Source organism: Macrobrachium nipponense, chromosome 47, assembly GCF_015104395.2.
Source record: "Macrobrachium nipponense isolate FS-2020 chromosome 47, ASM1510439v2, whole genome shotgun sequence".
NCBI lineage: Eukaryota > Metazoa > Arthropoda > Malacostraca > Decapoda > Palaemonidae > Macrobrachium > Macrobrachium nipponense.
In genome coordinates, this window is record NC_087222.1 from 31,713,659 (window position 1) to 31,730,041 (window position 16,383).

Genomic DNA, 16,383 nt, shown 5'->3' on the forward strand with positions numbered 1-16,383 from the left:
TCCTCTAGTAGTAGTAGTAGAGGCTGCATCGCCCGTTGGTATCGGCTCTCTCTTAGGGGGATTCTGATAGGGAAGTTCTAATTGGTGTTTGTCTCGTGGTAGTGTTCCACACTCGCCCTATATCATACCGACACTTCTTTTTAAGAGTGAGCGAGTCAGTCTTACTGACATTTTCTTAATTTTGTTTTTTCTCTGGTAATTTTAGGATAATTTTACCTAGAAGATGATGTTAAGGATTTACTTTCATAGGCCGACACGAGCTGAGCCCAGAAAGGACTTTTAAAGTCGAAAGATCTTGCAGACTCCTTCGTTTATTTTTCCTTCGTGGCATTTATATTATATAATATATATTATATATAATATATATATATATATATATATATATATAAATATATAAATATATATATAAATATATATATATAATATATATATATATATATATATATATATATATATATACAGTGGGGCCTCGCTTAGTCACGGATCAGCAATCACGGATTCAGTTAATCATGGGTTTTTCCTTGGACCACTTCTCAGTCTATATCGCTGGTATGAATCACAGCATCGTGGGCTTGTCCGTGGTAGGCTCGTCCGGTTCCGATAACCAGCAAATGCATGAACAGATTCACATTATGATATTAACTGACAATAAAGGTAATAAAACCATTCTCACCTTATATATTATTGGCATATCTTCATAATATATAGCCTATTCATGGAATAATACCACATTGACATCAACTTGTAGTAGAGCGGCCAGCAGAAATGTAAACATTGAGTTACACTTCACAGCACCTTTGTCATTCTTAACCTTTTAGAAATGTTAATAGTAGTAGTGTAATTACAGTACTAGTAATAACATTTAGGAAAATTTTCCATTCGAACTTCATTATTGTTTTGGTATAACGTAATCAACTTCTCTGAACACTACAGTCATACAAACAATAATTGTCATAGATTATCATATTGTTGTTTGCGATCGGCGAAGAAGCGTAAACGTAATAAAACCATTTTTACCTTATATATTATTGTCATATATTCATAATAAAACGCAAATCTTATATATTATTGGCATATCTTCATAATAAAAAGCCTCTTCAAGGAATAATTCCTTGGGGAATGCATTTTCCAAAAGACAAAAATACACTTTACATGTTTACAGTATGCAATGATTGCTTTATTTTGATGTGATTACATTAATATTACAGTATGGTACTCTAAGCAGTACAGTAACTATTTTTTGATCATAAATGTATATTCATTCACGAAAAAATACGTATGACCACTGTGACATCTCCGTTCTACAAAGTACCGATATATTTTTATGTAAGTATCCTCTAAACTCTGTCATAAATCACTTTACTTACTTTTTTTGTGGAGCCCAAATACCACATATATTCCGGAAAATTAATGAAATCGCGAATTTTATCATAGAGCAAGATTCACTAATTACTGTTTTCTTCTTCTTTTCATGACTAAATGCATTTTTAGGATAAACTCATTTACAAATTTTCAAATACTATGAATGTAAATAGCAAAATCTCTCTCTCTCTCTCTCTCTTATTACTTACAGAAAAAAACTATAATACTGATCTATTATTATCGTAATAAAAGAACAAGATGGTCCCCGACATTTCTAGATGCATGTGTTGCCATATTTTTATTCTTTCTGTGATTTACGAAACTGTGCTTCAATACAACTTTTATAGTTGACTCAATGATTATCACATATTATAACAGTATACAAGAGAATATCTTATCACTATCCATGTTTCATTTATTATCACAAAAAATATTTAAAATACAAATTTCATTATGTTATTCTCGAGCTAAAATAGTCAACAGTACTCTCGTCCTAAGCTGCTCTCTCAAGCTATTCAAGTTATTCTCGTCCTAAGCTGCTCTCTCAAGCTATTCAAGTTACTCTCGTCCTAAGCTGCTCTCTCTCTCTCTCTCTCTCTCGATGAAATATAAATTACTGTATCATAATATCATAAACTATTATGTACAAAGTTAATAATAATAATAATAATTCCATTAATAAATTAGTTTCTTTTAGCAACTAAATTGTTTTCCAAAATAATTCTTTCGTTAATAAACTTCCATCAGCTGATTCTAAACATAAACAAAAGTAAAAAATATTTTTATTGCTGTATTTTGCTGTTTATACATTAATATTATAGTTGGGTGCTGTAATCATTCCAGTAAATCATGTTTTTTTTATCATAAATATGTTCCTTCACGAAATAGATATACTGTGTACTTTTAGTTTGGTGTAGCAGCCAAATCATGAAAATAGAAAGGAATTGTTAGGTAATTATATACTTCTGTTTGCTGATCTAATGAAGGGGAAATTGAAGATAGGAAAGAATAACTTTGAAACTGTCTTGAATTTAGTTTAAGGTGATATCTGAAGACATATTTGGTGCTTGAACTAAAGTAGGCAGTTATAAACATTGAAATAGTGGTCTTGGGTGGGTTAATTATTAAAGTAGGCAGTTTAAAGGGATTTTGACGAAGGAAAATTCTATTTCTGGGCAAGGGCCCGTGTCGCCCAGTGAAATATCCCTTCAGTTCATATTTCTAAGGTAAATAATGCTAACATTACCAGAGAAAAATAAAAGAGGGGGATGTCAGAATATGCTGACTCGCTCACCCTAAATAAAAAGAGGGTGTCGGTATGGTACTGGGGCGAGTGAAACCACTACCACGGACCTCTTGTCATTTAGACCTCTCCTCCACCAAAATCCCCCTGCTAGAGAGAGCTGGTACACAGCCCGCGCCAGCAACTACTACTACTTGCTCCCCCACGCCAACACCCTTGGGCACAAGGGCGGGAGACAAAACAGGGGGGGATTTCACTGGACGACACAGGCCCTTGCCAAGAAATAGATTTTTCCTTCGTCAAAATCCCTTTTCTGGGCTCAGCCCATGTCACTTTGTGAAACAGTACCAGAGAATTAGCCACAAGCTTGGAGAAGAGGTAACAGTAAGAGGTAATAAGAAAACACGAAAAGACAAAATATGAATATAATCTAGCTTAAATGTTACAAAGTTATCATACAAATACTTAAACTAATTCATAGTGACTATGTTAGCCTTAAAATAAGTAATAGAAATAATATGACTTAACATTATACTTATGCTAACTTATGATAGCTTAAAACTAGAATAACATAATATATACAGTTGTGAGGCACCCTAGCATAAAAATAAGGGAAAACATCACAATAGGCTCAAACAGGGTCGAGCCTGGTGGCAGGATCACAGGAAAAAATGTTAGTGAGGCAGGTAGAAAGGAGATCTGGATCTATGACTAAAACTACTTAGTGTCAGGAGAAACTGTTTCCCGCTGCCACTGCCGGAAATTAAAGAGATTCCAAAGATTTCAGGTAGTGACGTTTGAAAACTGTCGGCGACTTCCAGCCTGTATATTTCTTTAGATCATCAAAATTTATATGTTGGAAATAATTAATTGAGGTGGCTACTGCCCTGATGTCATGGGCTTTAGGGAATGAATGAGGGTTGGCTTGTTTGATAAAATATAGGATTTGTTGCCTAATTCCTTTTAAGGAAATGGTGCTACCTTTTTCCCTTATAAAAAGGGGACCTGAGGACCTAGAAGATGTCCTGGACAAATAGGCTCGTAAGATCGTCACTGGACATAGAGAAGGGTCTTGAGGAAGAGGGAGGATCTTCCAAGGGGCCCACCTTATTAAGGGGTCCTCATTTTTGGCCAAAAAACTACGATCTGGGGATAGAAGAACTTCTCCTGAAGGAAAAAATTCAATATGGCCAGTCTCTGGATAGAGCCGACAGTTCAGATATCCTGGCTCCTGAGGCCAGGCTCAGCAGGAATAATGTTTTCCTTAAGAGTGGTATATAGTTACATGAATCGTTGTCAGTATCTGAAGCCAGTTTGAGAACATCATTTAAGAACCATGAGATTGAGCTAGGTCTCTCTGATGGTCTGAGCCTAGCACAAGCTTTAGGAATAGACGAAAAATAAGTCTGTTAAGTCTATCTTAAAGCCAAACTGGAAGATTTTCTTTAAAGCTGACTTATTGGTCGTAATAGTACTAGCTGCTAGACCTTTTTCAAATAAGGATCTGAAGAAGGAGATAGCCAGATTAGTAGTCATGGTTCGAGAATCCGTTTCCTTCAGGAAATTTGCTAGTTTTTTAACTGCTGCGTCATACTGACGCAACGTTGATTCTCTTTTATCCGATTCTAAGAAAAGGATATTCTGAGGATCAATATTCGCATCTCTTTTAGCCGCGAACTTCATGAAGTCCATAAAGTTAGGGTTTTGAGAATTCCTGAGGAAGCGAACACAGTCCTCATTTGTAATGATTGAGACAGTTTGGGATTGGGAATCTGTTGAGGCTGGAGACCCAATTCCAGAAGAAGGGGGAACCAATTGCTCTTGGGCCAGTCCGGGGCTACTAGAACAACTTGTCCCTTGAAAGACCTGAGCTTGTTCAGGACTTTCAATAGAAGATTCACTGGAGGAAAGATGTATATCTTCCACTGATTCCAATATATGGACATGGCGTCTGTGGCATAAGCCAGAGGGTCCAGGTTGGGGGCCACATAGCAAGGGAGCTTGTGGTTTAATCGTGATCCGAAAAGATCCACCTGGAGGCCTGGGACCTTTTGGCATATCCACTGGAATGAGCGCTTGTCCAGAGACCACTTCGATTCTAGAGGAACTGAACGAGACAGGGCTGTCTGCTATCATGTTCCTTACTCCCGCCAGATGAGTGGAGGATAGATGCCATTTGTACTTGGCTGCTAGTGAGAAAATGGCTATCATGACGTGGTTCACATGACTTGATTTGGATCCTCCCCTGTTGATGCAGTGTACTACTACTGCGCTGTCCAATACCAGCTTGATGTGGGATTTCTTGGCTGGTAGAAGCCTCTTCAATGTGAGGAATACTGCCATAGCTTCCAGTACGTTTATGTGAAGCCGGCGGAACTGAGGTGACCAAGTCCCTTGTACTTTCCTGAATTGGGAGTATCCTCCCCACCCACTTAGAGAAGCGTCTGTGTGGATAACCAACGCCGGAGGGGGAAATTGAAGAGGGACCGACTTGGACAGGTTCTTGACCTCCGCCCAGGGCGGAGTCGTTTGCGGAGAATTGGCGGGATGGCTGACAACTTGTCCCGAGATTTGTTGTTTGCTCGAGCGCCAGACTCGATTTATATCTTTCAACTTCGCTATTAGCAGAATGTCTGTAACTGACGCAAACTGGAGAGAGCCCAGGATCCTTTCCTGGTTTCTCCTTGATGTTAGTTTGTATTTAAGGAATTGGCCTTGTTTATTTGGAACCCCAGATGTTCCAGAAACTGTACTACTTTTCTCGTGGCTTTGAGGCATTCTTCGACGGTTGTTGCCCAAACGAGCCAATCGTCCAGATACGCTACTACCATTATCCCCTGGGATCTTAGTTGTTGAACTACTGATTCCGCTATCTTCGTGAACACCCTGGGGGCTACGTTCAACCCGAAGGGCATCACTTTGAAGGAGAATGCCTGGTTTCCCAGCTTGAAGCCTAGGTACGGGCAGAAGTGTCTTGCAACTGGGATATGATAGTATGCGTCTGTAAGATCGATAGAGGTGGTGACGGCCCCACGGGGAAGTAAGGTCCGCACCTGCGAGATAGTCAGCATTTTGAACTTGTCGCAACGAATGAATAAGTTTAGGCGGGACAAGTCAAAGATTATTCTTTGTTTGGTTGAGCCTTTCTTTGGCACGCTGAACAAGCGCCCCTGAAACTTTTAAATGTCTGACTCTTGATACTACCCCTTTCTGAAGGAGTTCTTGTGCATACTCCGTCAATTCCTTTGTTGGTTCTTGAAGAAAGGTCTTGGATGGAGGGGGACCTTTGTTCCAACTCCATCCCAGTCCTTTGGACACAATGCTCCGTGCCCAACTGCTGAATCCCCACCTGTGACGGTAGAGAAACAGCCTCCCTCCTACCTGAGGGTTCTCACTGACTTGGGGCAGGGCGTGATCCACGTCCTCCCCGGAAGTGTTTGCCCCTGCTAGGTGCCCTTCCGCCACCTCTTTGCCGAAATGCACCTCTAGCCCTGCTTCCTCTTCCAAACCTATTAAAGGCTTGGAACGCCTGACCTTCAAAGACTGGATTGAAGGCCGGAGATACTGTGTACGAGGTCGAAGGCTGGTTTTGAGAGGTCAGTAGCAGTATTGGCTGAGACTGGTTCTTAGACGTTGACGGCTGAACCACTTGGGACATCGGCACGGCTTGTACCACCTGCTGTTGCTGAGCAGCCTGGAAAGGTGGGAACTTTCTAGGCTTTTTCAGCTTCTTTGAAGCTGAGGAAGTAGGTTCGGGCTTCCTCTTGGATGTCAGGCCCCAGCGGACCTTAAGGCTCTGGTTAAGCCTTGTTGCTTCGTGCTGGACCTCATTCACTACAGCCTCTGGAAAGAGGTCAGCGCCCCAGATTGAAGATGCCAGTAGTCTATTCGGCTCATGACGGATCGTGGCCTCCTGCAGTAGATGTTTTCTGCAGTTGCGTCTTGCCATGACAAAGTCGTACAGATCACACTGAACGGTGTGTGTCTGTGCTTTGGCTAGAAGTTTAAAAAGAGGTTCCGTCCCGTATGTCACCGCGGCAACCTCCGTCATCACTAGGGCATTCAAGGTCCTCCCTAACCTAGTCCTAGCATCAAATTCTGCTTGGATAAGGTTATCCAAAAGCCTAGGAAGTCTCTCGCCAAATTGTGCGATTGCGCAATCTGGTTTGAGCTTCCCTACGGTGAAAGTAGCCGGGAGATCTGCCCAAAGGTCTTCGGTCCCTGGAAGGAGAAGTGATGTTGGCTCCGTCTCCCTAAGTTGGGGTATAGGCTCGTCTTTCATGGCGGCCTGTAGAGTCAACTCTGCTAGCTTTGTGGTGAAGGGGATGGGCGTTTCTTCCTCTGCCACAAAGATGGTAAAGGGGCTTTTGAAAGCCTGAAGTTTGGTATTTATACAGTCCCAATCTTCTAAGCTCCTGATCCACTCCCTTTGAGCTTGATCTCGGCTATAAATCACCGTTTCTTTTGGGATCCTATCCTCCCTTCTCATTGCCGTCTCTGTCAGACGAGCATAGCCCATAAATGGTGGTTGAAGGTTGGTGGGGTGGAACTCGAAGTCTTCTATTCTTCGAGTACCACAATCCGGCAAGGTCAACATGCCATCCTTAAAGGGGGCATAAGTTGCAACCCTCCATGGATTACTCGCCGTGAAGGGAGGAAGAGAATCATAGTCTGGCATGGGTTGTGCCACCACACCTGACTGTGGGAGAACTGCTGCGGGATTCTCCCTGAGGCCCGCCATCAGATTCTCCTGATTTGTCAGTCTCTCCGAAATACCCCGGATTGACTGACCAGACTCCTCGAACGAGGTGGAGATGTGTGAAAACATCTGTTCAAACTTGTCGTTAACTAGGTTACCAACCAAGTTTCCCATTTGCTGCATTATATTAGCAGTAAATGCCTCTGTGTCGAAGGGACTAGGGTCCCTGATAGTCACGGGAGTCTTAGGACGTGTTCCGGTGGACGTTGAAGGCTCAGGCTCTGTAGAAGCACAGGCCTTATCCTTAGAGGACTTGCCTCTGGACCCTTTAGAATATGCAGTCGAAGAGGACTTCGATTGCTCTGCTCCGGGGTGGTGAGCCGGAGTCTTATGAGATGTGGAAGACGTGGTCTTCTTAGACGACGTCTTCTCTAGGGTCTTCAACTCCCTCTTCCCTTTCACTTTAGGGATAGCTGAAGTGGATTTCGACCTGACCAGAACATCACTCTCCGAAAAGCCTTGGAAGGAAGTAGAAGAGAAATTAGGAGAAAACGATCCAGATGGACCCAAGAGAAGCCCTTGAGCCCCCAACAAACCCACCTCAACTAACAAGTTACCTTGTTCACCTACCGCCATTGGCTCTAAATTTAGGTCCAGGGTAGCCACTTCTTCAACGATCTCCGGGTTGCCCTGGGCCGCCAGTGCCTGCGCCACCTGCTGCTGAATGGCGGCGATGCATGGAGCTGCCGCTGCCGGGTCGACATATCCGGTTGATTTCCCGCCCGGGAAGAGGCGGACAGCCATACTCTTGTCAAGGATGTATGGCTGCCCCTTGGACGCGTTCTTCCCGAACCCGCTGACCCAGGCCTTCAGGGTAGCTGATGCAGCGTCTTTCATGGTGGCAGCCTGGAAGAGAGGGTCATTGTAATCCTTACAACAAATCCCCAAAGTTATATGATTAAATAATTAAAACTAAACAATGTTTATATCTCTTACAGAATTGCTTGAATAACCAGTTATAAGCAATGTACTCCGGTAAATACTTACGCCGGAGGAAAACTGATCCACCAAATCATAGCAGATGGAGCAGGCTTCGTGATGCCATACCACCATGTCACCATGGCGGATGGCACAGGGGGCGTGAGTCCGGCAGACCTCATGGCCACATGGGTCCTGCAATATGGCATTGCAGCCGGGTTCCTGGCAGTTGGTAGCCTGTAAGTGGACAGATACTTGAGTATCGGCAGTTACTAACAGGACTAGCCCATTAAGAGATATAATACTCCGCTGCATGCCGGAGTGAAAATTTTGGAATTAGCCCTCTCCTGTTCTCCAGTAGAGATAAGTCCGTAAGACCTGGTATGCTAGTCAGATAGTTTCCGGGGCACCGGAGTAAGGAGTTTCACCAAACTAGGTACCAGTCTATACACCGGGGTGAGGAGTACGAGGACGGCGGAAGAACATGAGAGGGTTAATCCGGATAAGAAATAATAAAGGTAGGTGGAGCTCAGCTCCGCCGTATAAAAATTCCGCAGGCAGGAGGAGAACCCGGATGGTGAGCGGGCACTCCGCCGGTCTGGCGGAATAGACAAACTTAAAGATAATACAAATAATAAACAAACAATTATATAAATATAGATGCATGTAGAAGAGCTACTCTCCGTCACCCCCCAAGGAACTGGCGGAGCCAGTTGAGCCCGCTGCTGGCGCGGTGGGTAGGCCGGGGTGACCGGGGTGGGAGAGAGCTGAGGAGGGACCCGAGGGAGACCAAGTACGAGCGGGCGAGGTGGCCAACCCAACCCGAGCGCACAAGAGACCCCCCCATGGAACCTTGGGAGAGAACGGTATGAAGAGCCAGACTCAGGAACGCCCCCCGTGACTCCCGTATCCTCTCTGGGGAGAGAGGAAGAGGGGAGGAGAGCCCGGATGGTGGCCGTGGCAACCGTGAGCGAGCGAGACCTGCCTCCCACCCCCCCCCCCCCCGCTTAGGGGGAGGTAAGCAGGTAGGGGGACTGAGCTGGTGGCTCGTGGCGATCATCTGGCCCACCGCGAACGTGGTAGGACCACGCGGACGGATAGACCAGGCGAACTGAGATAGCCTAGGCTAGCCCAAACCATCTCTAACATGCAACATAAATAAAACACCTTATCAGAATAGAAAAGGAAAGGAATCAAAAGATAAAGGAAAAGAAACGTCCTAGAGAAGCTAGGCTACTCTACCTGGAAGGTAGGAAGCCCAACTACTCAGGAGCTGGCCTCTGCCGATACGTAGAAACGGAGGGCGACGGCCAGGGTGGTAGGACTAAAAAAGAGAGAGGGGCACATGACCCCACACGCCTAACAGACCTAGACAAAGGCACATGCATGCATGAACACTGAGCTAAGACATAAAGGCATAAGATTCCCAAAATAAAATACAATAAAATATAAATACAAATAGCACATCTTGCACCACATGTATAATTAATCATAAATACTGCACAGACGTAGCTACCGCTGTATAGAAGACCGAATGAGCTAGTAATGAATCACACGAGGCGAGCCGGCATGGCGAGCCTGCAGCCATGTCGCAGGAGGCACCATTATAATACCTAAAATACGGCTGTAAAACAGGTCCTGTCTGGCCAAAATTACGTGTAACGCTTGGGCAGTACTTAACTTAGCTGCGGCGATGGCTTGAAGTTCCATAATGATATCGGAAAATCCAAAATGAAAGCACAAATCACGAAAGAGAAAAAACACGTGCGTGCAGGATGTCGCTAATGGAAAGGATGACCACTAGAGCCGCTGGTGTTGGTGTGGGGGAGCAAGTAGTAGTAGTTGCTGGCGTGGGCTGTGTACCAGCTCTCTCTAGCAGGGGGATTTTGGTGGAGGAGAGGTCTAAATGACAAGAGGTCCGTGGTAGTGGTTTCACTCGCCCCAGTACCATACCGACACCCTCTTTTTATTTAGGGTGAGCGAGTCAGCATATTCTGACATCCCCCTCTTTTATTTTTCTCTGGTAATGTTAGCATTATTTACCTTAGAAATATGAACTGAAGGGATATTTCACAAAGCGACACGGGCTGAGCCCAGAAAAGCAATTTTTAGGGGGGGTACCAGGATAACACGGGTATTTACTTATCACAAGGGGTTCTGGGCCCTATCCCCCGCGATTAACAAGGCCCTACTGTATATATATATATATATATATATATATATATATATATATATATATATACATACATATATATTTAATTCAAAATAATAAAGGAAAGATCTAGGGGAAAATTCTCTATCACGAGAGTGTGTATAATGTTCTAAAGGGTCCACAATAACACAAAGTGTTAAGAGTCCGTGTATAATTTTTAAGACTTTACAAAAAGCTTTTGAACCCTTCCCTGGACTAAAGATGAACCCAGGGAAGGGTTCAAAAGCTTTTTGTAAAGTCTTAAAAATTATACACGGACTCTTAACACTTTGTATTATTGTGGACCCTTTAGAACAAAAGAAAGATCCTAACAGGAAAATCGTCATTAATGGCTAGTCAGCAAGAGCTCACAAACATAAGTCTTTATTAGAAGTCAACCAAAAGCAAAGTGGAGTGTTTGCATCTGGGCAGGCTGGCCTGCCCGCTGACCAGACAGTAATTATACTGACTTATCACTTCAAAAATTAAACGTCTGTATTCCAGGCTACGCTGAAAGTAATTCCTAATGTTAAATGACCAAGGGTTTGTATATCGTGTAGGAAAAACTTCGTTTTAATGAGGTCAACTGAAACTTTTATTTATGTATAAACTATTTTTATTTATCAATATTTTTACAGTTTACTCATTGAAATAAACTTAATACTAGGTTTAATAATCAGAATAATACATTACATTAGTCATTTACAAAGCAAGTCCTGGCTGAACACTTCTGACTGGTTAGCTTATGGTTAGCTTAAAACAGAAAACAGTCAGTCCACTGTGTTCAGTGAGCTAATAGGAGGCATTACGATTTCATTGATGTTTGATGAAGAAATCAATCTTTTCACTTCCACTAAGAATGACATTTCATGGAAATATTCAAGCTCACAGCTACAGTCAGTCGCCGGGTTATGACGTTCCAAGGTTATGATGCTTTTCAAATATAACCAGAAATTATTTTCCGGTTTATAGCACGCTCCGGGATTATGACGCTTACGATGCCAATCCGACAGAAGAGGTATGGCTAAAATAAAGTCAGAATAATCAGAATTTGGAGTTTTTTTTTTTTTTTTTTTATTATTAAAAACTATAAAAATGCAGTTTGCATCGTTTCCAATACACCCAAAGCATTTACCCCTTGTTTACAAACAATTTATTTGGGGATACAAAGAGTACCATCATTCAAGGCTATTGCATAGTACTGGGTACATGAAAGTGGTACAAACAAAGAGTGGTCCCCCCATAATCGTGGGGGATGGGTACCCCCGCAAATAGCTATAACCCACCAACAGCCTATTTTGTTATTTAAAACACAAGAGAAACGCACTAAAAATTTTGATACTTGGTTCTTTTAATAGTTTTATCACAAAAAGAGCAGTTTATAGTTTATATGATGAAATTGATAAAAAAACAGGAATTTGTGGATAAAAATACCGCTAATACGCAAATTTTGCAAGAATAATGGGTAGATATAGTACAGAGAGAAATCCGCGAGTCCGCGAATACAGTGAGTTCACTGTACTACCAACCTTCCTCTTTTCAGTTCTAGACCTCTTATGATTTAGTAATTTCAGTAGGAAGGGTTCGGAGGGTCTTGTGAAGGTGATACGCACTGCCAGGCATATGATGAAGCAAAACAAACATTTTTTCTAGCTATCTAGATTCAGACATTTAGATATATACTGTGTATATACACACATACATGCACACAAACATATGATAAAAATAGATGAAAAAAAGTTACATGGCAACACTCACTCATGGTATCAAATGTGTCAACTGGCGAGTCAAGTAAAAGGGAAGTTAGGGTACGTCATTTTGCTTTGCCCTTCTGGGCACTATTCATGAAAGATGTACGCCACAGGATCTGACGCTGTTGTTTATTCCAATAAGTGAAAAAAAGATGTAACCAACAACCATGTTCCTTTATTTTTAGACACACAAGTGTGAAAATGTAAAAGATCTTATACACAACTAACAAATCATTTCTAATTTTGTTTTTCTGTACTCTTCTCCTGTGTTCTTTCTCTGGAGATACTTTAGTAAAATATTTCACAAGTACAGAGGCTTGATTATACTAGACCCATAAAGTATGACCCATTTACTTTATTGTATGTTCATTTCATTGCCGAGAAAATTGGTTCGGAAGCAAACGTACCGTTTACATTTTGTTAAGATTCACGGTAAAGAAGAGGTTATAAGTAAGGTTTTCTAAGGATTTTCAACTATTTTTCGGCTTATGACGCAGTGTAGGAATGGAACCGGGGACTACCTGTACATATGCACAATGTTGAATAACAAAAGGAGGAAAAGTTCATGTCAGCCAATAACAAAACTAATTCTTCATTTCACAGGAACAAGAAAAGTGAAGAAGACACAAGAAAGTTTCTTAAATTAGTGCTGTACAGCGTTCTAAATTCACACTTGAACATGTGTCCTGGAAAGGGGAGGGTAATAGGGAAGGGAAGGGAAGGAGGATGGAAGAGGAAAGGGGATGGGAGGACACACCAAAATTAAGACTCAATCATGTGCTTTGGAGGGGGGAGATTAATGGGGAAGGGAAGGGAAGAGAAGGGAGGGAAACAAGCTAAATTAACACCAGATCGTGCACTGTTGAGTGGAAGGGGGAGGGGTTATATAGAGGACAGATTCTACCGACTGAAAGTTGTGAAAATACAGTTTCATACAAATCCTGAGATACTGGGAGAGGTCACCAGAGGTCACTGCTGACCTACTGATTATGTAAGGTTGTATTGTGACCGGGATTGAGTAACCATGCAAAACTTCATATTCATCAGACGAAGGGGACAGGTCGAAAACTGAGTTACAACATTTGAGGACAGACAGATGCAGAAGTCAAGTTAAAAAAAGCATGTAATAAAAAGTACTTGGACAGAGATCAGTATATTTTCTGTTTAGAGTAATTTCTCTTGTGTTTTGAAATAGCTTTGATGAGAAAAACTTCTTTGACATGTATACAGTTTCTCTCTTGTATGAGTTCTCATTGCTTGATTTGAAATTAGTTGACCAAGAAAAAATCTTTAGACATACTTATATAGAGCAAGTATACAGTTTCTCTCTGGCTTATGTTATTCACAATATTCAATTATATCTGGGGTGCAATGGGCCCCGGCTTGGGGTCTATGGTTGCACCTCTATATTCCACTAGCCTTAAAACCAAGGGCTCTTTTCAAGGTGTTTACCGTTTCTTTGAGGGCAGCAATCTGCACCTCATTTATACTTGGGCAACTTGGTATTGCCTGAAGATATTTTCTCAGGTTTTCATGTATGAGTTTTCATGTGATATTTGAGACCACTGGATTGAACAAAACTTCTTGGACATATTGAGCAAGTATATGGTTTCTCTCCTGTATGAGATCTCATGTGTCTTATGAGACTACTTGGATGAGAAAAACTTCTTTGACATATAGAGCAAGTGTATGGTTTCTCTCCTGTATGAGTTCTCATGTGACATTTGAGATTAGTCATTTGAGAAAAACCTCTTTGACATATAGAGCAAGTATATGGTTTCTTTCCCGTATGAGTTCTTATGTGGGATTTCTGGCAGCTCATGCATGAAAATGTCTTTTGGCATATGGAGCATGTATATGGTTTCTCTCCTGTATGAGTTCTCATGTGGGATTTCAGTTGGCTCATGTATGAAAATGTCCTATGGCATTCAGTACAAGGTATTCGCTTCCTGGCTGTGTTGCTTCTACCAAAGTCTCTATTTTCTTTAGCAATACACATCTCCTTCTTTCTGCTTTCATCATCACAGCTTGTAGAGCTGACCTCCTCGTACTCACTAGGTTGGGATGAACAGTCCACATCCAATTCACCACAGTCAAAAAAAATTCTGGTTCTGCCTTGACTTCAAATAAGGGGTCTGCAAGTGAAGAGCCTTCCTCTGTGTTTTCAGTTAGATCCTCCTCTAAATTCTCCTCTTCTTTGATGAACAGCAATGATGATGATTTTTCAGCTTCCATTTTCACAGGATGTTCTAAGTGCAATATTCAATCCTAGTTAGGAGCTGACGAAATCTTCCTGTTTGGAATAATCTGAAATAAAATAAACAATCTAAGAAAAATCACAATTTTCGAAAGTAAATTGTATTTTTTCTAACTATACAAACCTGAGGTTCTTTACATTAGGAATTACTTTCAACATAGGCTGGAAATCGGTCGTAAAAGAATAAGAACATGGTAGTTAGCCAGAAACTGCTTGTCCGATAGTCGGGAGTCCCGCCTGACTGGATGTAAACATTCCACTTTGCTTTAGGCCCAGAAACAAATTGAGGGGTGGCATGAGGCGGGCATATATGTAAAGGACCTCAGGTTTGGATAGTTAGGATGGTTACTTTAAAAAATCACAATTTTTTAAAGTAAATTGTATTTTTCAAAGCTATACAAACCTGAGGTCCTTTACATATAGGCCTGGACACAGCCACTGAATTCTTTAACAAGGCGGTTCAGTGGTTAATTACCGGTCCGGTCGTTGATAGTCTCTCCGACCGGACGTAAACATTCCAATTTGCTTTTAGTGTAAAGGACCTCAGGTTTGTATAGCTAGGAAAAATACAATTTACTTTCAAAAATCGTTATTTGTTCCTATGTGATATACAAACACTCGGTCCTTTACCATAGGAAGACTCACTGATTGGTGGGTGGAATCTGAGTGATCTCCAGTGAACCGACTGCTGTTCAGCCTACCTGAGATTTCCTTCCTGTTCGTAAGAGCGAGGAAGGGAATCCAGCCACTGACTTTGATCCGAGTTAAAGAACTGCAAGATCATAGTCAGTCTTCTGGGTTTACTGATAAGGGGGAGAATATGTCCCCCTTAACAGAGAGCCAAGAACCATAATGTCAGAGACATAAGGCAAAAACAAGTTATGAGTCTGTCTTATGTCCAGGTCCCTCTTTCCTGCCTTGTGAAGGGAAGGGGCAGATATTACTTCTCTTAACTAAAAGAAAATAGATAGGTTACTCCAAGGAGTGTATTACCTGCATTACTCTCTACCCAAAGGGAAAGAGTAAGATGAAAGAGATGAAAGGGGAGCCAGTCACTCCACAGTCCCAAGGAAGTGTCCAAGGACCTGTGGGTAATATCCCGAGGAGAAGGTGGTTGGGTGTGCCCAAACCCCCGCCTTCATAACCTAATGAACCGATAGGTTCTATGGAATGTGAGGGAACGGGGCAATAACCCCTGACCTCATGAACTCTTCGGACGAAGTGTACCATCGTCTTCAGCAGCAGAGTATGCCTTCCTGATTATCTCTCGAAGCCATCATCATCAGCGAAGTCGCTCAGGGAGGGGAGGGCGAAGGACTAGAATCTGGCGTCAGGAACCAATGTATTCTGATTCTTCGCTCCGAAGTTCTGGACGAAGTCGAGCATAACCGATCCCCAACCACTATTACATCATAAGAAAGACCATGTAGTTCGCCAACTCTCTCTGCCAATGCCAAATCCCTGTCTGAGTACTCTCAAAGGGGAGTCGTACGGGGCACTAGTATGGCTCCGCAACACGAGATTAACGTCCCACTCAGGAGGTCTTAGATCCCTCAGTGAGCAAGACCTCTCGAAGTTCGTATGAGTAATATCTCAAAAGAAGACGAGAGATCAATTATTATTATAAAGTTAAGATTTACCAGCCCATGAGTCTAACTAGATTATTACAGTGCTGGCCCGAAAACATTCAGGAGGAAATTATTTTAAAAATACGCACATAAAATGCATGTCTACATAGTGGGATGGGATGGAATGGTAGTTAACGAATTACAATAAGTTAATGATAAATGAGGATGATTGTTAAGTGATAGATGAGGTTGGAATTAAAAATATGAATTTAACTTATAAAAGACTGAAATACATATAAACGACAAAAATAAACTATTTTAGTAGGGTATAAAT

At 42.0% G+C, this 16,383-nt stretch overlaps 1 protein-coding gene across 1 annotated transcript; it reads right to left on the reverse strand.

The window, feature by feature from the left end:
• Positions 1–13,755: 13,755 nt before the first annotated feature.
• On the reverse strand, positions 13,756–14,130 carry LOC135204620 (protein krueppel-like). The gene has a single exon (XM_064234767.1). The coding sequence runs from the start codon at positions 14,128–14,130 to the stop codon at positions 13,756–13,758; it is 375 nt and encodes a 124-aa protein (XP_064090837.1).
• Between the last annotated feature and the right edge of the window lie 2,253 nt (positions 14,131–16,383).